This window comes from Agelaius phoeniceus, chromosome 7 (genome assembly GCF_051311805.1).
Source record: "Agelaius phoeniceus isolate bAgePho1 chromosome 7, bAgePho1.hap1, whole genome shotgun sequence".
Classification (NCBI taxonomy): domain Eukaryota; kingdom Metazoa; phylum Chordata; class Aves; order Passeriformes; family Icteridae; genus Agelaius; species Agelaius phoeniceus.
In genome coordinates this window covers 49,068,677-49,092,880 of record NC_135271.1, presented here as the reverse complement: position 1 = coordinate 49,092,880, position 24,204 = coordinate 49,068,677, and the positions used below count along the sequence as shown (strand labels likewise).

Sequence of the window (24,204 nt, the reverse complement as noted above, 5' to 3'; positions counted from 1 at the left end):
TAAAAGAAGTCAGAAAAGAGCCTAAAGAGAGCCCAAAAAGAGCCTAAAAAGAGCCCCAAAAGGGCCTTTAAAGGTCCTGTAAAGGGCCTAAAAAGAGCCTAAAAGGAGTCTGAAAAGAGTCTGGAAAGAGCCTGAAAGGAGCCTAAAAAGAGCCTGAAAAAAGCTTGGAAAGAGCCTAAAAAGAGGCTGAAAAGAGGCTGAAAAGAGTCTAAAACGGGCCTTTAAAAGGCCCTTAAAAAGGCCTGGAAAGGACATAAAAAGACCCTGAAAATACCTTGAAAAGGGCCTGAAAATAGCTTTAAAAGAACCTGGAAAATGTTTAAAAAGGGAGTGAAAAGAGCCTGAAAAGAGCATTAAAAGAGCCTGAAAAAGAGCCTAGAAAGAGGCAGAACAGAGCCTGAAAAGGGCCTGAGAAGGGCATAAAAAGAACCTGGAAAAGGTCTAAAAAAGGAAGTGAAAAGGGGCCTGAGAAGGGCCTGAAAAGAGCTTGAAAACAGCCCCAAAAGAACCTAAAAAGAGCCTTAAAAAACCCAAAAAGAGCCCAAAAAGAACGTGCAAGGATTTCCTTGGGTTTCAAAGGTGCCTTCAGCCCCATCATAACAACAACAACAATAAAAAAAACCAGATAAAAAATGGGAATAATCAATCATCACATGGGAATGAGGCGCAGAAAGGAAGGGAATGAAGACCAGGAGAGTTCTGGAGCCTCCATCATGAGGGAGCTGCTCTGGGATGAGGCACCCAGATGGACCCAAAGATGCCTGGAATGGTGATCAGGCTCCATTTCAGCAGCACTCTGCATATTTATGGGAGCTTTTCCCTTTTTTTATCCATCAGATTATCCTTTTATCCACACCACTGATACCCTTCTCCAAACAGTTACTCTTCACCTATATTTTTTTTTTTCAACAGTAAAATAACAAAAAAAAAAACCCAAACCCACTGAAATCCAGCCACTTTTACTATCTCCAAATTCATCTGGATTGAGGGCAGAGAGATTTACAGGACTGATGGCAGCCAGGGCCGGGGGTCACACGGGAGAGCTCTGGAATTCCTCGCCCTAGGACAGCAAATTCCACGGCAGCTGCAGGGAGCTGAGGGGTAATGACAGCTCTGCAAGGGCTGCTGACAGATGGGAATGGTCCTGCTGCCTGTGCCAGCGTCCTGCTGCCAGCAGGAATTCCCCTGCACGAGCATTTTCGGGAGTTAAGGTGTCTCTGGAAGCAGCAGCAGCAGCTGCACTCTCTGCTCCTCTGAGATCCCAAACTGGGATGTGCAGACCCAGATCCTAAACTGGGATGTGCAAACTCAGATCCTAAACTGGGATGTGCAAACCCAGATCCCAGTCACAGCCGGGCCCTACAAACCCAGATCCCAAACTGGGATGTGCAAATCCAGATCCCAAACTGGGATGTGCAAACCCAAACTGGGATGTGCAAACCCAGATCCCAAACTGGGATGTCCAAACCCAGATCCCTGTCACAGCCGGGCCCTACAAACCCAGATCCCAAACTGGGATGTGCAAACCCAAACTGGGATGTGCAAACCCAGATCCCAGTCACAGCTGGGATGTCCAAACTCAGATCCCAGTCACGACTGGGACTTACAAACCCAGACCCCAAACTGGGATGTGCGAACTCAGATCCTAAACTGGGATGTGAAAATCCAGATCCCAAACTGGGATGTCCAAACCCAGATCCCAAACTGGGATGTACAAACCCAGATCCCAAACTGGGATGTGCAAACCCAGATCCCAAACTGGGATGTGCAAACTCAGATCCTAAACTGGGATGTGAAAATCGAGATCCCAAACTGGGATGTCCAAACCCAGATCTCAAACTGGGATGTACAAACTCAGATCAGTCATAACTGGGATGTCCAAACCCAGATCCCAAACTGGGATATGCAAATCCAAACTGGGATGTCCAAACTCAGATCCCAGTCACAACTGGGATCTACCAACCCAGATCCCAAACTGAGATGTACAAACTCAGATTAGTCATAACTGGGATGTGCAAACCCAGATCCCAATTACAGCTGGGACTTAAAAACTCAGATTCCAGTCACAACCGGGACCTACAAACTCAGATCCCAGTCACAACTTGGACCTATAAACCCAGATCCCAAACTGGGATGTGCAAACCCAGATCCCAAACTGGGATGTACAAACCCAGATCCCAGTCACAGCCGGGCCCTACAAACCCAGATCCCAAACTGGGATGTGCAAACTCAGATCAGTCATAACCGGTATGTCCAAATCCAGATCCCAAACTGGGATGTGCAAACCCAGATCCCAAACTGGGACGTGCAAATCCAGATCCCAAACTGGGACCTACAAACCCAGATCCCAAACCGGGATGTGCAAACCCCGATCCCAGTCACAGCTGGGCCCTACAAACCCAGATCCCAGTCACAGCTGGGCCCTACAACCTCTCCCCTTCCCAAAGCTCTTCCCTCCCTGTCCCAGGCTCAGTTTCAGGTCCCACTTGGATTTGTTAAATGTTTAAACCTGGGCAAGCCGAACTTTTAAACCTGGATTTGCCAAACTTTTAGACTTGGATGTGTCAAATTTTTAAACCTGAAGTAAGCCCTGATATCCTGGTGGGGTTGTGGGAATTCACAATTTCAAAAAAAAAAAAAAATTAAAAATTCAGTTTATTCTTTCCCTTGACTTGAGTGGAGAGCAGCAGAGCATTTCCTCAGAGATAATGTGAAAATCAAATTAAAGCTGCTCAGCCACGGTGACCAAAACTCATTAACAAAACGTGCCTTTCACCAAGATTTTGAATTTTTAAACCAAATTTGAGGAAGTGCCAAGGCAAAGACAGGAGCCAGCCTTGATCCTGAAATGATCCCAAAAATCAGGCTGGGATTTGCATTATCCCAACCCAGGCAGGGATTAATTAAGGATAAATTAATAATTAGGACAGTAATTAATCCTGACCCCACAACTTTGAGAGGTGAGACGTGACCCACAAACCTAAAACTGGCTTTCCTGCTGTAAAACAAAACATTAATTATATTACATCTTTCATTTCTGACTTTGGTATCTCATCTAAAAAAATTTGAAATTAAATTTAAATAATTTGAATTTTGAAATTATTTAAAAAATATTTAATTTCCATGCTTTTTTCAGAAATTCTCCCCACTTTTTCTTGTCCCAAATATATCCCAACACCATTAATAAGAAGGAAGTGAACCATGAACAGGATTTAATTTAACTTCTTTCATCTCTTTCCATTCATGCCCTACTTTCTCCATCAGTGTCAAAAATTCCTTCCATAGAGAAAAAAAAAAACAGGCACAAAAAAACCCACAAAACACTAAAAAAAATCTTGTCAGGAACTCTCCCAAAAAAACCGACCAACCGACCAAATATATTATTATTATTATTATTATTATTATTATTATTATTATTATTATTATTATTATTATTATTATTATTATTATTATTATCTTTCCTCTGGAGGTTTTGTGGTTTCCATGTTTTTTTTATTTCCAGAATATTTATGGATACTGGAAGTCCCCACTGCTCTTCACTGTGCTGTTAAATCAGAAAATGAGGTTAAAACCAACCCAAAAAGGGGTAAAAAGGGAAGGAAACAAAGAAAAAAAGAAGCAAAAACTAAAATTTAAAAAGAAAGACATAAAAAAAGGCGAGGAAAGAAAAAACATAAAAAAATATTTAAAAGCCACCAAAAAAATAACAGTAAAAAAATTTGAGATGTAAAAAATAAAGAATTTGAAAATCATCCCCAAAAAATTAAAAACTACAAAAAGAAAAAAAAAAACCTTTAAAATTCTCCAAGATAAATATAAATTATAAAAGTCCCAAATTATTTTTACAGTCCATAAAAAATAAATATATATAAAAAACTAAAAAAAGACGAAGATAAAGAGCGCAACTCCCCTCACAAAATTCAAAAATAAAAATCCCCAACAACTCACACTGAAATTGGGACAAATTACCCCAAATTAACTTTGTGAGGTGACCTTCAAACCCTTAAATCACTTCTCTTTTAAACATTCAAAAATAATTATGAATATTCAATATATTTTTTCTTTTCTGTTTTCCCACTCTCTCCCCCCAACCTGCACCTGCTTTTTCTGCCTCCCCTTGATGCCAACAGCAAAATAAATGAGATTTCTTTTTATTTTCATTAAAACACTACAAAACTACAATTAAAATTGTTTTAGCCACGATTCCAGCAATCAGAGTTTTTAAAAAACGCAAATAAAATTAAGTTTTCTTCAAGCTTCCTGGGCACTGAGGGTCTCTAAGAGGATAAATCACCCTAAAAAGGGAGGGTAAATATTCCCAAAAATAATCCTGGAATCAAAGAAAATCATCATCGAAGAAAACAATATTTAAATTATGCAGAATTAGGGCAGAATTCAACTTAATTTAAGATTTTACCAAGCAATATTTGTCACCAAAAACGTTCTCTACCAGAAAATATTTGAATATTTTTTTATTAAAAGTGCCATTTCTGGAGAAGATTTAAAGGAGCTACACAGCAATAAGAAAACATCCAAACACTGAATAATGAAGAATTTATCAGGATTTAAGTTTTAAAAATAAACCTTCTATAGGCTGTCCAGTGCAAAGTAAATAAAAATCATATTACATACACATATATATCATAAAAAATACATTTAACTGCACAAATGGATGGATTTGCCATTACTTCTGAATTATTTTCAGGTTCAAAAATTTATGGATTTACAGAAACACCATTCCCAAAGTTTAGGGGTGGATTTAGGCAATGAAAAATTGAATATATTTAAATTACTACATCTGTGAACCCAAAGTGAGATAAAGACATGACTGAAAATTGGTTTTATCAAGAGAAAATTGGAACATATTTAAATTACAACATCTGAGAACCTGAACTGAGATAAAGAGATCACTGAAAATTGGTTTTATCAAATGAAAAGCTGAACACTTTTAAATTACAACATCTGTTAATTTAAATTACAACATCTGAACCCAAATTGAGACAAGGACATCACTGAAAATTTGTTTTATCAAATCCACCAATACTTTTTAAAGTTCTTCAGACAGAGATCTGAAAATTCTGATACCTGAAAATATTTAATATAAAAATTCTGCCATAAATTAAGGTCGGATTTCTGTACAGTCATTAATCCTGCTAAAAATATGGTGAATTTTAATACTATTTTCTTAGCACGTTTTCCTACAAAATCTGCATTTAACATCAAATCCAAGCAAGGTTTTCCATAAAAAAAAGATGAAGCAAAGGGAAAAACTGAAATGCCCTCCTAAATTCCATATTTCTTCTACCATGTGCCTTTTTGCATTGCATTAAGAGCATTTGCTTATTCAATTCCCCACTAAAAATAATCCCAAACTTTGCCATAACAAAGGGATGGATGCATCCCAATGATTACAGCTCATCCTCAATATCCTCCACTCTTGGAATCCTAAAATTCTGATTTTCAAACATAAAACCCAAGATCAAATCCTTTCACACGCCCAGGTGGCATCCTTGAACCTTCAGTTGATTTATTGGGGTTTATCCCAAACAATTCTTTCCCAAAAGCAGAGGGATTTTATGAGGCTTAAAGTCTTCGTTTCAGAATCTCTTCACTTTCCAGAGAGGGGAAAAAAAAATATTCGACAGAGGGGACAAAACCCTCCTGAAATGTTCTTTTTGTGTTGTTGCAGCAGATTTTTAGGGTCTCCCTGCCATTCCCAAAAGCTCTGGAGTGGCTTTTCCTCCATAAAAAACCCCTCAGTACTGAGATTATTGTAAATAACCGACAGTGACTCCTACCAGACCACAGAGCTCTTGGAGGCCTTGTTGAGACTGCAAGAATTGAGTTGAATTTAGGAGGAATCTGTGCAGGAAAAATCCGATGGCCCAAAACGTGGGAGCCAACTTCCACTGGGAGGAATTCCCCATGGAGCAATGAAAAACCTGGAATGGCTTTTCCACCAGAAAAAAAAATTTAAAATTTCATCTGGAAAAATCCTTCCTGGAGCAGAAGGATGAAGGTAATTATGGGACCATCAGGGAATCCTGGAATGGTTTGGGTTGGGAAGGGCCTTAAAGCCCACCCGGATCATCCAGGGACACCTGCCCCAGTCCCAGTGATGCCTCAGGTTTGGGTTTGGGGTTTTTCAGGCTCTGTGCTGCTTTAGTGTAAAAGGGACAATATTTAAGGGATGCTGAGCTCTGTGCACAGAGCAGGGAGACAAAACAATTCCTGCTCCAGCTGGGCACCAAGGACAAATGAGCCAAATCTCAGCCCCAGAGCACAAACCCCGAGGGCTGGAGAGAGAAAAACAAGCAGGGTGGGACTGCAGGGGCTAAAGCTGGGATGGGACAATGAACTGCAAGATGCAAATGGAGCAGAACTGATCCCAGGGACAGAGCCCGGGAGCGCTGGTGCATTTTGGGGCCATTTTGGTTCATCTTGGGTGCAGCCCTGGCTGGGCTCTGGTGCTGCCCAAGGTGGATCCATGGAGGAGATGCTTGGGATGAATCCCTGCTTTATTCTGGGACTCTGCCCAGCCTTCTCAAGCCTTGTCCCAAGCTCCATCCAACCTGACCTTGAACACTTCCAGGGATCCAGGGGCAGCCACAGCTGTTCTGGGAATTCCATCCCAGCCCCTCCCCACTTTCCCAGCCAGGAATTCCTTCCCAAAATCCCACTCAAATCTCCCCTTTCCCAATGGGAAGCCATTCCCTGGCTCCTGTCCCTCCAGCCCTTGTCCCCAGTCCCTCTCCAGCTCTCCTGGAGCCCCTTCAGGCCCTGCCAGGGGCTCTGAGCTCTGCCTGGAGCCTTCCCTTCTCCAGGGGAACATTCCCAGCTCTCCCAGCCCAGCTCCAGAGCCAAATTCCAGCCCTGTTGGATGGCACAGAATCCAGATATGGAAAGAGAGAATCCAGATCTTGAGAAATGAGAGATCCATGAGAATCCAGTCCCTGGAAAACCTTGACTCAGACATCAAAAACCGTTTTCCTTCGGCAAGGAAAAAGCTTTTCCATCCAATTTTGTAGCTGCACAATCGCCCGTCCAGGAGCCACAGACTGAATTCAGACACCTTTCTGCATTCTAAGGATATTGTGGAGGAAATTTCGGAATGTCAACAAGCCTGGAAATATTCCAGAATCTTTTTTACAACTGAATATAATTAGTGACACAAAACAGCAAAGAATTAAGGCAATGTTGATGTAAAAGAAGCCAAATTTGTAGCTACTCAAATTTTTCAGGGAGCAGCTCCAAATCTCTTTTTTGAGTCAGTTTAAGTGATCCATCCTTCCTGAAAACATCCATCAGGAAAAATAAAATTCCTGGGAAAAACCTGTGCAAATCAAGAGAGAACACAGCAGACTTCCCTCCTTATTTATTCCAATTGCTCACTTGGAATTTTTAGGATAATGAAGCTGCTTGACCATAGTTGTGATTTCGAAGTGGTGACATCCCAATATCACAAAAATATTTCTGTGATATTCTGAGGGGACACCCAACTGCAAAGAAATAATCCCTTTGCTTTGCCAGATCAGGAATTCTGCTCTGGGTGCTCCAACAGGGTTTTTAGGAATTCTACATTTCCCACAGCTTTAAAACAGGAGGAGGATGAGGCACTTTATAGAAAGAAAAGAATTAATTTTGTATTATTGCCAGGAGAAATAAGAGCTCTGATCAAGCAGAAAAAAAACCAACCTCATATTTGTTCTCTATGAAAACCAGAGGTGTTCTCTATGAAATCAAGATAAGCTCAAACACACCCTGATAAGAAACTCTTGAGTTGTTTATGCACATAAAAGGTTTAAATCCAGTTCCCACCTTTCCATGTCATCCACCCAAAGCTCCTTTTGACTGTGATTGTCACAGTTCTGTCCCAAAATCCAAAAAAAATGTGCATTTTCCTCAGAAAACAGGGAATTAAAACTCGAGTCCTCCCCACTGGAAGGTTTTTGTGGGGTTTATTTCCAACACTGACGGGGAAGGATTCCCATTGTAACACCCAAGGAGTTCAGGATGCGCCTTTCCCGTAAACCTGCTGGGATGAATTCAGCGACCTCTCCTTGGAGACCCTGGAGGTTCCTGGCCCGGGGGCTGTCCCAGCAGCTCTGTCAGGGGGTGCTGTGTCAGGACAGCGCCGTTGTCACCAGTGTCACCAGTGTCACCAGTGTCACCAGCGTCACCAGGCTGGGCAGGGCGCGGCTGCCCGCGGCCGCCCTGCGCGCCTGCAGCACGGCGAACACCGCGTTGGTGGCGTTGGTGGGGATCTCCACGTTGCAGATCATGCCTTCACAGCAGGAAACACACTCCTGCTGGGGCAAAAGGGTCATTAGCTCGCGGCAATTAGCTCGGGGTCATTAATTCAGGGGGATTGATTCAAGGTAATTAATTCAGGGCGGTTTTAAGAGAGAAACGCGCGTTTGGCGTCACAAAGCTGAGCTGAACAGACCCATCCTGGCCGGGGCAGCAGGTGGAGCAGATATGCTAAAAACCATCCTAAAATGCAATTTATCCATGAATCAATTCTCCAAATCAGGAGTGCAGTTTTTTCCTGGAGTCGCTCATCCCCAGGTGTGTCCCCAGGCTGAGGTGGGATGTCACAGACCCACACTGGCACTGCAGAAAACAGAGCTTCCCTTTCTAACACACCAACTCTAAATCTGCTCTGCAACCTCTCAAGCTTCAGCTTTTTTCAAGCTGAAAAATTCTGACTCTAAAAACTTTGTTCCCACTCAGTTTTTCCCTCCAGGTTTTGTGGTCTGTGCAGAGCATGCAGAAATCCCATTGTTCCCCATTGCAGAGCATGCAGAAATCCCATTGTGCCCCTGAGTAAAGCATGCAGAAATCCCATTGTTCCCCCTGCAGAGCATGCAGAAATCCCATTGTGCCCCTGAGTAAAGCATGCAGAAATCCCATTGTTCCCCCTGCAGAGCATGCAGAAACCCCATTGTTCCCATTGCAGAGCATGCAGAAATCCCATTGTTCCCATTGCAGAGCATGCAGAAATCCCATTGTTCCCCAGTGCAGAGCATGCAGAAATCCCATTGTTCCCATTGCAGAGCATGCAGAAATCCCATTGTTCCCCTGAGTAAAGCATGCAGAAATCCCATTGTTCCCATTGCAGAGCATGCAGAAATCCCACTGTTCCCATTGCAGAGCATGCAGAAATCCCACTGTTCCCATTGCAGAGCATGCAGAAATCCCATTGTTCCCATTGCAGGGCATGCAGAAATCCCACTGTTCCCATTGCAGAGCATGCAGAAATCCCATTGTTCCCATTGCAGAGCATGCAGAAATCCCACTGTTCCCATTGCAGAGCAGCTCCTGGCACATTCTCCTGCAAAAACCAGCCCTGGAATAGCCACCTCCAGCCCCAGGAGTAGCGCAGGAGTAGGGCAGGAGCAGGGCAGCAGTGGGGTACAAGTAGGGCAGGAGTAGGGTACAAGTAGAGCAGGAGCAGAACACAGCAGGAGCACAACAGGAGCATGGCAGGAATCGGGCAGGAGCAGGGCAGGAATAGAGCAGGAGTAGGGCACGAGTGGAGCAGGAGCAGGGTATGAATAGAGCAGGAGCAGGGCATGAGCAGAGCAGGAGCAAGGCAGAGCAGAGCCGTAGAGCAGGAATAGAGCAGAGGCAGAGCAGGTCAGGAATACAGCAGGAGCAGGGCACGAGTAGAGCAGGAGCAGGGTACGAGTAGAGCGGGAATACGACAGGAATGGAGCAGGGCAGAGCAGAGCAGGACTAAGACAGGAATGGGGCAGGAGCAGGGCACAAGTAAAGCAGGAACAGCGTATGAATAGAACATGAGCAGGGCAAAGCAGAGCAGGAGCAGATCAGGAATAGAGTAGGAGTAGAGCAGGAGCAGGGTACGAGCAGGACACGAGCAGGCAGGGCAGGAACAGGAGCAGAGCGGGAGCAGAGCAGGAGTAGAACACGAGCAGGCAGAGCAGAGCAGGAGTAGAACAGGAGTAAAACACGAGCAGGCAGAGCAGAGCAGGAGTAGAACAGGAGTAGAACACGAGCAGGCAGAGCAGGCCAGGAGTAGAACACGAGCAGGCAGAGCAGAGCAGGAGTAGAACAGGAGTAGAACACGAGCAGGCAGAGCAGGGCGGGAGTAGAACAGGAGTAGAACACGAGCAGGCAGAGCAGGGCAGGAGTAGAACACGAGCAGGCAGAGCAGAGCAGGAGTAGAACAGGAGTAGAACACGAGCAGGCAGAGCAGGGCAGGAGTAGAACAGGAGTAGAACACGAGCAGGCAGAGCAGGGCAGGAGTAGAACACGAGCAGGCAGAGCAGAGCAGGAGTAGAACATGAGCAGGCAGAGCAGAGCAGGAGTACAGCAGGAGTAGGGTGTGAGTAGAGCAGGAACAGGGCAGGAGCAGGGTACAAGCAGGACACGAGCAGGACACGAGCAGGCAGAGCAGAGCAGGAGTAGAGCAGGAGTAGAGCAGGAGCAGAGCAGGAGCAGGGCAGGAGCAGAGCAGGAGCAGAGCAGGAGCAGAGCAGGAGCAGGCAGAGCAGAGCAGGAGCAGAGCAGGAGCAGAGCAGGAGCAGAGCAGGAGTAGAGCAGGAGCAGAGCAGGAGCAGGACACGAGCAGAGCAGGAGCAGAGCAGGAGCAGGCAGAGCAGAGCAGGAGCAGAGCAGGAGCAGAGCAGGAGCAGGACACGAGCAGGACACGAGCAGAGCAGGAGCAGAGCAGGAGTAGAGCAGGAGCAGAGCAGGAGCAGAGCAGGAGCAGGACACGAGCAGGACACGAGCAGAGCAGGAGCAGAGCAGGAGTAGAGCAGGAGCAGGACAGGAGCAGAGCAGGAGCAGAGCAGGAGCAGAGCACGAGCAGGACAGGAGCAGGACAGGAGCAGGGCAGGAGCAGGGCAGGAGTAGAGCAGGAGCAGAGCACGAGCAGGAGCAGGACAGGAGCAGAGCAGGAGCAGGACAGGAGCAGAGCAGGAGCAGTGCTGACCGTGTGGCCGCTGTCCCCGCGGCGGTGGCAGCCCACCAGGTGACATTCCTCGCCCGTGGCGCATCTCTTGGTGACCGAGGTGCTCTCCCCGCGCGCCGTGAACAGGTGAGCGGTCAGGCAGTACCGCGTGCCTGCACAGGGGACCCGGGATTCGATCATCGTCATTAGAAGGAATTGGAGTTTGATTCCCATCATTATTAACAAATCTGGAGTTTGATTCCCATCATTAAAAACATTTCTGGAGTTTGACTGCCATCATTAAAAACATTTCTGGAGTTTGATTCCCATCATTAAAAGGAATTCTGAAGTTTGACTGCCATCATTATTAACAAATCTGGAGTTTGATTTTCATCATTAAAAGGAATCTGGAGTTTGATTCCCATCATTAAAAGCAAATCTGAAGTTTGACTGCCATCATTAAAAGCAAATCTGGAGTTTGATTCCCATCATTATTAACAAATCTGGAGTTTGCCATCGTTAAAACGAATCTGGAGTTTGATTCCCATCGTTAAAAGGAATCTGGAGTTTGATTCCCATTATTAAAAGCAAATCTGGAGTTTGATCCTCATCATTAAAAGGAATCTGGAGTTTGATTCCTATCATTAAAAGCAAATCTGGAGTTTGACTGCCATCATTAAAAACATTTCTGGAGTTTGATTCCCATCATTATTAACAAATCTGGAGTTTGATTCCCATCATTAAAAGCAAATCTGGAGTTTGACTGCCATCATTAAAAACATTTCTGGAGTTTGACTGCCATCATTAAAAACATTTCTGGAGTTTGATTCCCATCATTAAAAGGAATTCTGAAGTTTGACTGCCATCATTATTAACAAATCTGGAGTTTGATTTTCATCATTAAAAGGAATCTGGAGTTTGATTCCCATCATTAAAAGCAAATCTGGAGTTTGCCATCATTAAAAGGAATTCTGAAGTTTGACTGCCATCATTAAAAGCAAATCTGGAGTTTGATTGCCATCATTATTAACAAATCTGGAGTTTGCCATCGTTAAAAGGAATCTGGAGTTTGATTCCCATCATTAAAAGCAAATCTGGATTTAGACTGCCATCATTAAAAACATTTCTGGAGTTTGATTCCCATCATTAAAAGCAAATCTGGAGTTTGATTCCCATCATTAAAAGCAAATCTGGAGTTTGATTCCCATCATTAAAAACATTTCTGGAGTTTGATTCCCATCATTATTAACAAATCTGGAGTTTGGCTGCCATCATTAAAAACATTTCTGGAGTTTGATTCCCATCATTAAAAACATTTCTGGAGTTTGATTCCCATCATTATTAACAAATCTGGAGTTTGGCTGCCATCATTAAAAACATTTCTGGAGTTTGATTCCCATCATTAAAAGCAAATCTGGGGTTTGATTCCCATCATTATTAACAAATCTGGAGTTTGACTGCCGTCATTAAAAACATTTCTGGAGTTTGATTCCCATCATTAAAAGGAATCTGGAGTTTGACTGCCATCATTAAGACGAATTCTGGAGTTTGATTCTCATCATTAAAAGGAATCTGAAGTTTGACTGCCATCATTAAAAACATTTCTGGAGTTTGATTCTCATCATTAAAAGGAATCTGGAGTTTGATTCCCATCATTATTAACAAATCTGGAGTTTGATTCTCATCTTTAAAAGGAATCTGGAGTTTGACTGCCATCATTAAGAGGAATTCTGGAGTTTGAATTGCCATCACTGATGCCTCAGAACAGCCTCTCACATCTACACACAGCTCAGGAAAACATCCCCAGAAAATGCCTCTGCAGAACCATCTGCAACTTGATGAAAAGAGCATTTAGCAAGAAATTAATTCCTGTGAAACCTCAGCTGACCCTTCCAACCTCCAGCAAGGCTGCTTTGATTGGAATTACTAATTAGCACCAGCATCCACACATTTATTTTTGTTTCTCCCCTCTTTTTGGCAGCAGGCTCCTGCCAAAAAGGTTTGTTTCCAAACCAAAAGGTTGGTTTCAGGTTTGTTTCCTCATTCCTCTGCTCGGCTTCTTCCCCTTTCCCACCGTTCCCGTGAGTGTCACCAGGGTGAAAAATGAGGAAACATTTCCATTCTTTTCTGAGCTTCATCCTCCCCAGCACAGGTGTGAGCCCCTGTCAGGCAGGTCCTGCTGCTCACTAATAACAGGAAATTTTGGGATGGCATCCAAAGGGAAGGGAATCAAGCTACAGAGGAAATTCTTCAGGTTTTTAAAACAACATCTTGAAATTAACTCTTGGGAAGCACATAATTATGTATATATACACAGGGAAACATATATAGGTAATTAATATGGATGTATTATTAAAAAGCTGCTTGAATATTATTTTTTTTGGTTATATAAAACTGGGAGATGGAGGTAAGTAATTTTTCACTGTTGCTTTACACTCTGAGGAGAATAAAGCTGCACAGGAAATTCTTCAGGTTTTTTAAACAAGATTAAAATTAACTCTTGGGAAGCACATCATTATATATATACACAGAGAAATATACACAGGTAATTAATATTGATCTATTAGTCAGAAATCTGTTTGTATATTAATATTTTATTGTTATATATTATATCAATCTGAGAGAGACTGAGATAAATAATTTATCAGTGTTGCTTTGCACTCTGAGGAGAATAAAGCTACAGAGGAAATTCAGGTTTTTTAAACAAGATTAAAATTAACTCTTGGGAGGCACATCATCATTAGATACACAGAGAAACACCTATAGTTAATATTTATGTATTATTAAAAAAACATAAATTAATATTTTTGTTATATATTATACTTTTGTTATATAATATTTTTATTATATAAAACTGAGAGAGATGGAGATAAATAGTTTTTCACTGTTGCTTTACACTCTGAGGAGAATAAAGCTACAGAGGAAATTCTTCAGGTGTTTTAAACAAGACTAAAATTAACTCTTGGGAGGCACATCATTATATATACACAAAGGGAAATATACATATAATATACGGTATTATATAATGTATTAATTATAGGTAATTAATACTGATGTCTTATAAAATATTAAAATTATTTTAAATAATGTTATATTAAAATACTAATGTTAAATTCAATAATAATATTTAATTTAATATTAAAATACTATCATTATTTTAAGTGCTGTATATTAATATTTTTGTTGTGTATTATATAAAACAGAGAGAGATGGAGATAAAGAATTTTTCACTGTTGCTTTACACTCTGGAATGGCCAAAATTGTCAGATCAGCAGAAAATTCCTGACTCAGCATTACCAAAACAAAACTGCTGGCACATTAATGAATGCCATGCATGAGCCAGCCTTCTCCAAGGGGGTGAGTCAGGGAAAAGCAAGTTTGAGTATCACAAATATTTAATATCTCCTTATCCTTACTCACTTTCAGGACACCACCTGTCCTCAGCCCATCTGTTGCAGTTGTAGTTGTCCACGGCGTTGTCGCAGGTAAAGCACTTGAAGCTGTTCGGGAATGGAGTGGCTTGGAAAGGGTTAAAAAAGCATTAAAACACAGTCAGTAGGGAAACACTGAGAAAAAAACTTAAAATATTCAACATGGTGCTTGTACTCGCATGTATTTACAGAAATAAATCATATGTATTTACAGAAATAAATCATATGTATTTACATATTTTCACTGTTAGACAAATAAAACAAGTTTGGCAGAAAGTTTTTTTTCTCTCTAGGCTTGAACCTGAAGTCTATCCTCATGTTTTCACTCCCAGGGAAGAGGGAAGAGTTTATCTCCCTCCTCCTCGTGGGGCAAACATAAATCTACATTTTCCTTTGATGGAAAAACTGCATTTCCAGAGCTTGAACTCCCACTCGGAAGGAGAAGTCGCATCCTTTCAACAAAAGGTCTTTTAAAATCTCATTTCCATTATTTCAATGAACTTTTGGAAGGTGCAGGGTTCATTAGGGGCAGGTATTATTTCCAGCTATTATATCCTGGCTGCTTTAACGATGCAGGTAATGCAAATGAAGGGATGGAACACTGGCGATGCCAGATAAGAGGAAGAAAAAAAAAATAAATAAATGATTCCATTAGTGCCAACTGGCTTCGCAGGTCCCACGAGGTTTTTAATTACCTACAGAGCGAATTAATTGCATGCAGCAACACCTATTCCTCCCCTTACAAAACCCCCAACAAGACAAAAGACCAAAACCACCTGTTCTGGATTATTTACAAGGAAACCGCCGCACAATTTCCTCTGCAGGGAGACAGAAAATAATACAAGGAAAGCCCTTAAAATGCCAAACTCCTCGTGCACTCTTTAGTTTGGCAATGGTTTGATTTATTTTCATTTAGTCAACTTGTCAAACATTGGGGACAAAGTGCTGTGGGGCGAGAAGCAGAATGTTTATTTTAAAGTTTCTGTGGGCACGAACAGCTGCAACGCAAAGGACTGGGAGGCAAATAATTGCAATTTAAAGGCATTTTTTAAAGGCAATTTTAAGAGAAAAAGGCCAGAATTCCACAAAAAAAAGCTACTTACGGTCTAGTGGAGGCCTGATGTTGTAGAAGTTGATGTTCTCAGCTGCAGCCCAGTGTCCTGAGAGGATGAGGAAGGGGAGAACGGCCGCGGCCAGTGCGCGCCGCAACGCCCTGGTCCCCAACATCACTGTACAGGGAAACCCCCAGCCCTCAGGCCTGGAACAGCAAGGGAACACATTATTATTATTATTATTATTATTATTATTGTTATTATTGTTTAGTGGGAATTGTGAGGGTCTGAGGTGTGGGATGATGAATTTCCTGCCAAATCCCGCTGGGAGCGCGGAGATGCAGCCGGGAATGCCGGCGAGCGGCGCAAAGCTGAGCTGGTGGTGCCTTCTGCTGGCCAGAACCCCTCACACAGCGCTGGGACTTGCAAAATAAACTCAAATTCACGTTATTCCTCTCATCTATTTGTCCTCCTGAGCCTTAAAAGTGCCTCAAAAGGATTCCTAAAAATCAGCAGGATTGAGGTCCTTTAGATCCAGCTTGAAACAGCGTGGAATAAACAGCACTAAACGCAGAGAAATCTCAATTTTAACACCAACAACCAATCCCTTGCCTGAGATAAATAAACTTCACTTCACACAAGCTGCATCATCTGAATTTTAAGTGCACTTCGCCCTGTCACAGCATTAAAATTTGTAAGTGTAAACTCAATTTATTTATTTTTAAGTGCATCCCAAGGGAAGGCTGAGGAAGATGGCACAGACGTGTTGGAGAAGGGCAGGGTGGAAAGTTCACATGGATGAGATGCAATCACCCAAAAATCCATTTATTTGGGGCCCCCTGGGTGCTCTGCCAAGGCTTTAGAGAGAAGAACTGAGCATTTTGCTCAGGTTGGTATTCAGATTTCCACACCTCCAGACAAATGCAGGGAATTGTGGCAAATTCCAGCGACCCTGGAGCCTGGTTCAGATATTACAAATCACAGCCTCGCTCCTCCCATGCAAATTCCCAGCAGGACAAACAAGCTGGAGTGGAGGCTCCTGCCAAACCAGAGCCAAAGGCATTCCCTCCAAACTTCCAGGCACACCCTGGCCAGGCTGGAAATGGAGCTCAGCAGGGAATTCCAGGAAATTCCCTCTTTTCCCTGCGGTTTTTTTTGGATTGGTTGGGGTTTTTCCTTTTCCAGTGGAGATGGTTTTGCCAACCAAGCAAACAAGAGAATTTTAGGAATTGTGAATTTTATTGTGAATTCAACCATACTGCTTGAGATCTGCTTAATTAAACCTTGGCTTTATGGATATATTTCAGGAGAAATTCCACAGTCCCAGCCTACCTCTGCTCCCTGTGTACTTCCAAGTCTCTTTTCCATAGGATGGTCCAGATTTCTTCTGGCTGCAGCCCAGGATCTGAAGGATTAAGCAGAAGAATCTGTGGAGAACAAACAGCAGCAGATCATCAAAATTCTGTTTTCAAGACACACAAATTAGCATTAAATTAAGATAAAACCCAGGATTTTATAATGAGATATTTGCAGAAGCACTTGAACTACACAATACGGCTCCCACTGAGAGCTGTGGCACTGCAGAAATCGAAATTCCCTCCTTCCTGGGGTAGTTCAGTGCCATAAAAGACAAATAAAAGACAAAAAGTGAGGGAATGAGGCTCAGCCCACCCCTGAGGATGAGTTTCCTCCACTGCTGAGGGGACGGCCTGGGTGGGACCACACCAGGGAACATTCCCATTCCACAGATATCCCAACTTTCCACGGGAATTCTGCCCAAAACAGAAGCACGGATCAGCAGCAAGGGAACCTGAGGGAGTGAAGACAAACCAATGGACAAACAGTTCCCCCCAGTGTGTGGAGCTGATCCAACTCCTGGAATTCCAAGCCACATTCCTGATCCCAATCACCTCATCCCTGTGCCCCTGCACCATCGGGGATGCAGATTTCCTGACTCCAAAAAGGCTCCAAACCTTAAAAAAGCTTGAGGGATGTTGGTTACCAGATGAGAGGAGTCTTTTCTGGGCCTCCTCTTCACTCTCCTTCCCGGATCCCTTGCAAATAACTGTTTATCCTGGAATTCCAGGATGCAAAGGAATTTAAGGCTCATCCAGTTCCACCTCCCTTCCACTTCCACGCCTTCAGCTCCAAGCCCTTCCAGCCTGGCCTGGGACACTTAAATCCTTGCAATATCCTTATTATATACTTGGAATAGCTCGAGCAACCCAGTTTTGATCAAGAATTTCACAAAATTACAGTGTATTTCAAGCACTTTTAAATTATTTCCGCGGGAAGGGAGGGAATTGAATCACTCCAACATTTCCAAGGCTTCTCTCCTTGTCCTGCTGGCTCAAGGAAATTCTGCCTTTATGGGCTGTAACTGGATCTGAAGCACCTGGGCAGAAATAAAAGGCACAATTCCACTTGTGCCAGTTTGCTGCAGACCCCCCTGCTCCCCTCCCCTGGGCTCCTCTGGCTTCTTCTCGTGCCAAATGGAAAATCTGAGGGAATATAAACACAAAAAAAAAGCGACTCTGGCTGGGGGCAAGGCTCAGCAAATCGACCTCCCAACCTGATGTAGTCAAAGGTGTCCTTGTTTGCCAATAAATAATGGATGTTGTTTGCCATGGCTTGGTTACACAGCTGCACCACAAGGGCGTTCTCCAGTCAAATAAGAAAATATTGGCCCCAAAAATGGCTTTCATATCTCACCCAGGATCTTTCAAAAGCTTGTTTTCTTCCCAGAGCCTTATCTCTGTCGAGCTGGCAGATAATATTATCTAGCAGAGTGAGTAAATGTTTCATTAGGCCCAATTAGGAGCTCTCATTAATGAGGGTGGGGGGAAATGTCACCACATGGAAGATTAACTTACATAAACAGGAGCAAACAGGGAGCTCCAGCTTTCCTGGGGGAGGGAAGACAACCCAAAAGGGAAGGGCTGGGTGCTATTAGAAACCCCTGTGACTAAAACCTATTTCAAGGAAACAGCCAGGAACACAATGGCTGAAATAATTAAAATATTCCAGAAGGCTGGGACCTTGCAGGGTGTGATGGAAAAAAGTGGGAAGCAGCATCCCTGCTTTCTGATTTTAATAAAAATTCCAGCCTGTTTTTCCTGGCGGGCTCAGTGGAGGATTAGCAGATTGAACATCAGATATGGAATGCAAATGAAACTTCCTGCTGCCATCCACAAAGCAAATTTCAGGTGCTCTTGGATCACTGCAAACGCTTCTGTTGAGCTCGTTCAGTTGCACTTCGGGACACGGGAGCTCCACAGGCAGAAAGGAATTTTCTGTTTGGGGCTGGAAAGGTAAAACCCAACAGCTGACGTGGCCCTGCCACAAATCCCCAAGGGCACAGAGGAAATTCAGCTTGGCCGAAAGGGCAGAAAGAGCTCCCTGGCTGCCCCTTTCTCAGGTTCTCCTCTGGAGACCATTTAATTCCTGCAAAACTCAGCCAGGGAACAAGTGGCAGAACAAATTTTTTAAAAAAATACCCAAAATTTTCTTTAGGAAACAAGCAGACACATATAAAATGAAAAGGTGGGGAAAAGCGAATATTTTGACTTAATTAAATAAAGATTAATAATTAAATAATTAAATAAATATTAAAGCACCCCAAAAATTATTGCAGACCTGCAAATTTAAAACCCTTTGCTATGGAAGTTTTATCTTTTTTTCCCCCCTGCTGAGTTAAGTCTGTATTTTTTTCACTTTTTGCCTCACAGCATGTCGTTATTAGCACAACACACCCCAGAAAAATGGGTTTTACATCACACTGACAGACATCTGCAAGGAGCAACGGTGACAGAATCCAAGTGAACTCATCCACCGGATCTTCAACCACCACAATTTCCTTTGGCTGCACCCAGAACCCCTCTTGGAACTAAAATTTGGCCCTAATTACCAGAAATTGCCAAGTTCCTTATCTGAGATCTTGTAAAAGTGAGGCCCAACGTGGTTTTAGCTCGGGGCAGGATGTTGGCATGGGAGGTGCCTGACTGCACCGAGCACATGAGATGATTTCAGAAAGAAAATAATCCCTGATGAACACGATAAACCCGGGAAGCAGCACTGGGGGGAAGGATTTGTGAGCTGAAAACAGGCAATGAAAAGTGCATTATTCCCTTCACAGCTCAAACTGACATTCAGCTTAAAACCCAGAACCCCCCATCGTGCATGGATGGATTTTCCCCTTGTGGAAAATAATTCATTTTGTCTAAAAATCCAGTAATGAGATTAAATTTCTGCCAGTTTTCCATTTCCTCAAAGAGCTGAGCTTTGCCAAACCTCTGGATGGCCAAAGGTTGAGTTTGGAACACAAACTCACTTTTATACATCACCTGCAGCTGGTTTAAATCTCCCCCTCACCTGTGCAAGGCTGGAAATTGGAATTTAATATGGCTCTGGAGAAAAAGGATTACAGGAATAAGCAGCTTTTCTTTTTTTCTTGTGACTTGGTTCCACAAAATTAAATGTACAGGCCCCAAATAGGTTTCATCCTGTAGATAAAAAGAATATATATATTTTTAAAATAATATATCCTTTTAAAAGAATATAGTCACATATATAAAAAGATATATAATACATATATTAAGTATTTTAAGATAATATAATTTTGTTAAAATAATATATTTTTATAAAAATAAAATATAATTAAAATAACATAATATTGTTCATCCTGCTGTAGGCTTTTACAGGGAGAACTGAAGGGTGGATGTGGAGTTGGTGGGGGTAATAATTGCTGTATTCACATGGTTGAGTTTTGTAAATTGAATTTTTCCTTCAGCATAAAAAAGCTGTGATTTCATGGCTGAGTTTTGTAAATTCAATTTTTCCTTCTCCACAAATAAGCTGTGTTCTCCTGGTTGAGTTTCATAAATTCAATCTCCCTTTTAGGGTGTTTTTTTTAAGCCTGGAGAATTCTACAGAACAAAATGACCCAGCCAGGGGAAATCTCCCCCTTCCACAATGCCAGGGAAAGACAGAGGAAGCAATAAACTTTATTACAGAGGGGAAAAAGAGGTGCAGCCACCTTTTGAAATAAGAGAAGTCGATGCTGCAATTCTGGGCTCTCACTTACCCACCATGAAAGGACTTTGGGGGCTGAAAAGGGAAAAAAACCAGAGCCAACATTCCTGACAATTGAGGGGATGTTCAATGGTCAGGATAAAGGGATGCTGCTCCAAAAAACCTCCTCAGTGCCTGCAGGAATTACCTTAAAATATCCTAAATATTGTCATACCTACAAACAAATGGATGCAGCAGCTGAAGGGTGGAAAATTGTGCATCTGCTCCCTTCCTCTGCCTCTGATAGAGGAGAATTCCACCTTTGATAATATAATATCTGAATATAGATATATAAAATAGGTGTATATATAAATATATATTCATTCCATCTTTTAAAATAATGTATTCATACATATATAATTGTATATATATTCATTCCATCTTTTAAAAGTATATATTCACATATATATAAATATATATAATACATATATTCATTCCATCTTTTAAAAGAATATAATATATTCATACGTATATAATTATATATATAATATATAATTATATATGTATGAATATTATTATTCATTTATTACATATTATATATTAATTTCATATTAATTAAATATATTTAATTAATTATATTCATTATATAAATAAATTTATTATATTTTCATTATATTATATTTTTATTATATTTTTTATATATTATATTTTATATATATAATATATATTATATATTATATAATATATATATTATATATTATATGTATAATATATAATATATTATATATTATATATTATATGTATTATATATTATATATTATATATATTATATTATATGTATTATATATATTATATATATTATATATTAATTTATTATATTTATATGAAATTATATATTAATTTCATCTTTTGAAATAATATATTCATACATATATATATTCATTCCATCTTTTAAAAGAATATAATATATTCATATATATAAAATTATATATAATATATATATATTCAATCCATCTTTTAAAAGAATATATTCATATATATAAATATATATAATACATTTATTCATTCCATTGTTTAAAAGAATATATTCATATATAAAATATATATAATATATATATATTCATTCCATCTTTTAAAAGAATATATTCATATATAAAAATATATATAATTCATATATCCATTCAATCTTTTAAAAGAATATAATATATTCATACAAATTATATATATATATATACATTCCATGTTTTAAAAGAATATAATATATTCATACAAATTATATATATATATATACATTCCATGTTTTAAAAGAATATAATATATTCATATACATAAATTAATCTATCCATTCATTTGATTGAAGATATTCCTTCATCCTGCCCTGTCTCCCTCCCTCATCATCTCCCAAAATCCTTGACTGCTTCAGGTCATTTAATGGAAGGAATTTCTGGCCTGGGATAATGGGTGTAATTAATGAAAATGAATAGAATTAACAAAAGGAAATTGAATATATTATTAGAAATAACGAAAATTTAACTTTCTCTTCAGTTTCAACACAAAGGCCGATAAGTTTGGAGTACAGAACTCCAGAATAAATCAATATTTTTTTGTGTATTGTGCTGCTTTCCCCTGGATTTCAGGAGTTATAGGAACAAAAAGAAAATGCAGAGGAGACCCTGAAGATGAAGAGCTGCAACTTGATGGAAAAATGGAGAATTCCTCATCTTGGGAAAGGAGCAGGGATGTGGAGAGGGCAGTGAGAGCAGGGCAGGGGTGGAGGGAGGAGGCGCCACAAATGCCAGAGCTCCCAAACAAAGAGCAGGGAGCGCTTTGGGAACAGGGAAAAGGGTTTGTGCTTTGCCATCTGCTGCCAAATTTGGGGATTTTGGGATGCTGGATGTCAACCCAGATGCTTGGGAGAGAACTGGGAGTTTCCTCCTGCAGGCTTGGAATAAATGATGGGATTGGGGTTGAGAGGGAGCTGAAAGCTCATCCCAACCCAGCCTGCCCAGCTGCCACCGCCCCAGGCTGCTCCAAACCCATCCAGCCTGGCCTGGGACACTGCCGGGCAAATCTCACATCCCTGCACGCAGGAATAATCCAATTCACTAAATTCAACCATGAGAACACAGCTTTTCTATGCAGAAGGAAAAATTCAATTTACAAAATTCAACCATGAGAACATAGCTTTTCTATGCAAAAGGAAAAATTCAATTTACAAAACTCAACCATGAAACCACAGCTTTTTTATGTAGAAGAAAAAACTAAATTTACAAAATTCAGCCATGAAAACACAGCTTTTTTATGCCAGAGAAAAGATTCAATTTACAAAATTCAACCATGAAACCACAGCTTTTTTATGCAAAAGGAAAAATTCAATTTACGAAACTCAACCATGAAACCACAGCTTTTTTATGTAGAAGAAAAAACTGAATTTACAAAATTCAGCCATGAAAACACAGCTTTTTTTATGCAGAAAAAAACCTAAATTTACAAAATTCAGCCATGAAAACACAGCTTTTTTATGCCAGAGAAAAGATTCCATTTACAAAATTCAACCATGAAACCACAGCTTTTTTTATGCAAAAGGAAAAATTCAATTTACAAAATTCAACCATGAAACCACAGCTTTCTTTATGCCGGAGAAAAGATTCAATTTACAAAACTCAACCATGAAACCACAGCTTTTTTATGCAGGAGAAAAAACTGAATTTACAAAACTCAACCATGAAACCACAGCTTTTTTTATGCAGAAGGAAAAATCCAATTTACAAACTTTAACCAGGAAACCATAGGTTTTTTATGCAGAAGGAAAAATTCAATTTACAAAACTCAACCATGAGAACACAGCAATTATTACCCCACCAACTGCACACCCACCCTTCAGTTCTCCCTGTAAAAACCCACAGCAGGATGAGCAATAAAATCTACAGGATGAGACCTATTTGGGGGCTGGTGCTCCTCTGATGGATTGAGAACAGTCCTGAAAGCCAAAATCCCATTAAAATATTCATCAGCTTCTTCCAAATAACTCAAATCACAAAAATAATCTAGAAACAATTATGGCAGGAAGGATTTTAAGGTCAAAAAACAAACTCGTTGGCCAAGAGGAGAATAAAAATTTTTACTTTTCCTCACAGGACAAGGAATGAATGCAGAATTAAAAATTTCATGTATATTTTGCTTTTTGCAGCTATCTAAATGTAAAAACACCATTTATTTCCTGGACCAGAATGAGGAGATTTTGCTTTTGTAGCCATTTAAGCATAAAAACACCAATTTTGCCTGGACCAGAGTGAGGAGATGCTGGAGCAGGGGTGGAATTCTCTTATCAGACACTGCAGAAACAGCACAAAGTGCTGGGCAAAGATAAAGTTCTGCAGCTGCTGTTATCAAAAATGGGGTCAAAAAGTTAACTCAGGCAGGGGTTTATGGCTTAAGCCCTTAAAATAAAGCCAAATTTGGAGAGGGAAAAGGGGCACTGTGAGACGTGAGGCAAAGACACGAGAGGAGATACGGAAAGGGCTGGACCAAGAGCAGATTAATGGAAATAACCTGAATAATCAATAGCCAGGCACAAGAAAATTAATTAACTGCTAGATGGGCCCCCACAGAAATGATTCCAAATGAGTAATTAGCGTTATTCATAATAAGGTTTAAGTGCTCTCCAAAAAGTCAATATCAAGCAAGGGAAAATGTCAATTTATTACGTTAAGACATATAATAAATAAAACCTCATGAATAAGGCATATATTAAATAAAACCTAATAAATAAGACATATAATAAATAAAACCTAAT

The 24,204-nt window shown here is 40.9% G+C and overlaps 1 protein-coding gene across 1 annotated transcript in view; it reads right to left on the bottom strand.

Moving 5' to 3' along the window:
* Window positions 1-4,380: 4,380 nt before the first annotated feature.
* Window positions 4,381-24,204, bottom strand: part of LYPD6B (LY6/PLAUR domain containing 6B) — a 50,529-nt gene continuing 30,705 nt past the window's right edge. Inside the window, exons 2-6 of the mRNA XM_077181777.1 lie at window positions 16,731-16,825; window positions 15,450-15,604; window positions 14,336-14,434; window positions 10,958-11,088; window positions 4,381-8,306 (exon numbers count right to left, since the gene is read on the bottom strand). Of these exons, the coding sequence (XP_077037892.1) occupies window positions 8,124-8,306; window positions 10,958-11,088; window positions 14,336-14,434; window positions 15,450-15,573 (537 nt within the window). The 5' untranslated portion in view covers window positions 15,574-15,604; window positions 16,731-16,825 and the 3' untranslated portion in view covers window positions 4,381-8,123. The remainder of the gene's footprint in view (window positions 8,307-10,957; window positions 11,089-14,335; window positions 14,435-15,449; window positions 15,605-16,730; window positions 16,826-24,204) is intronic.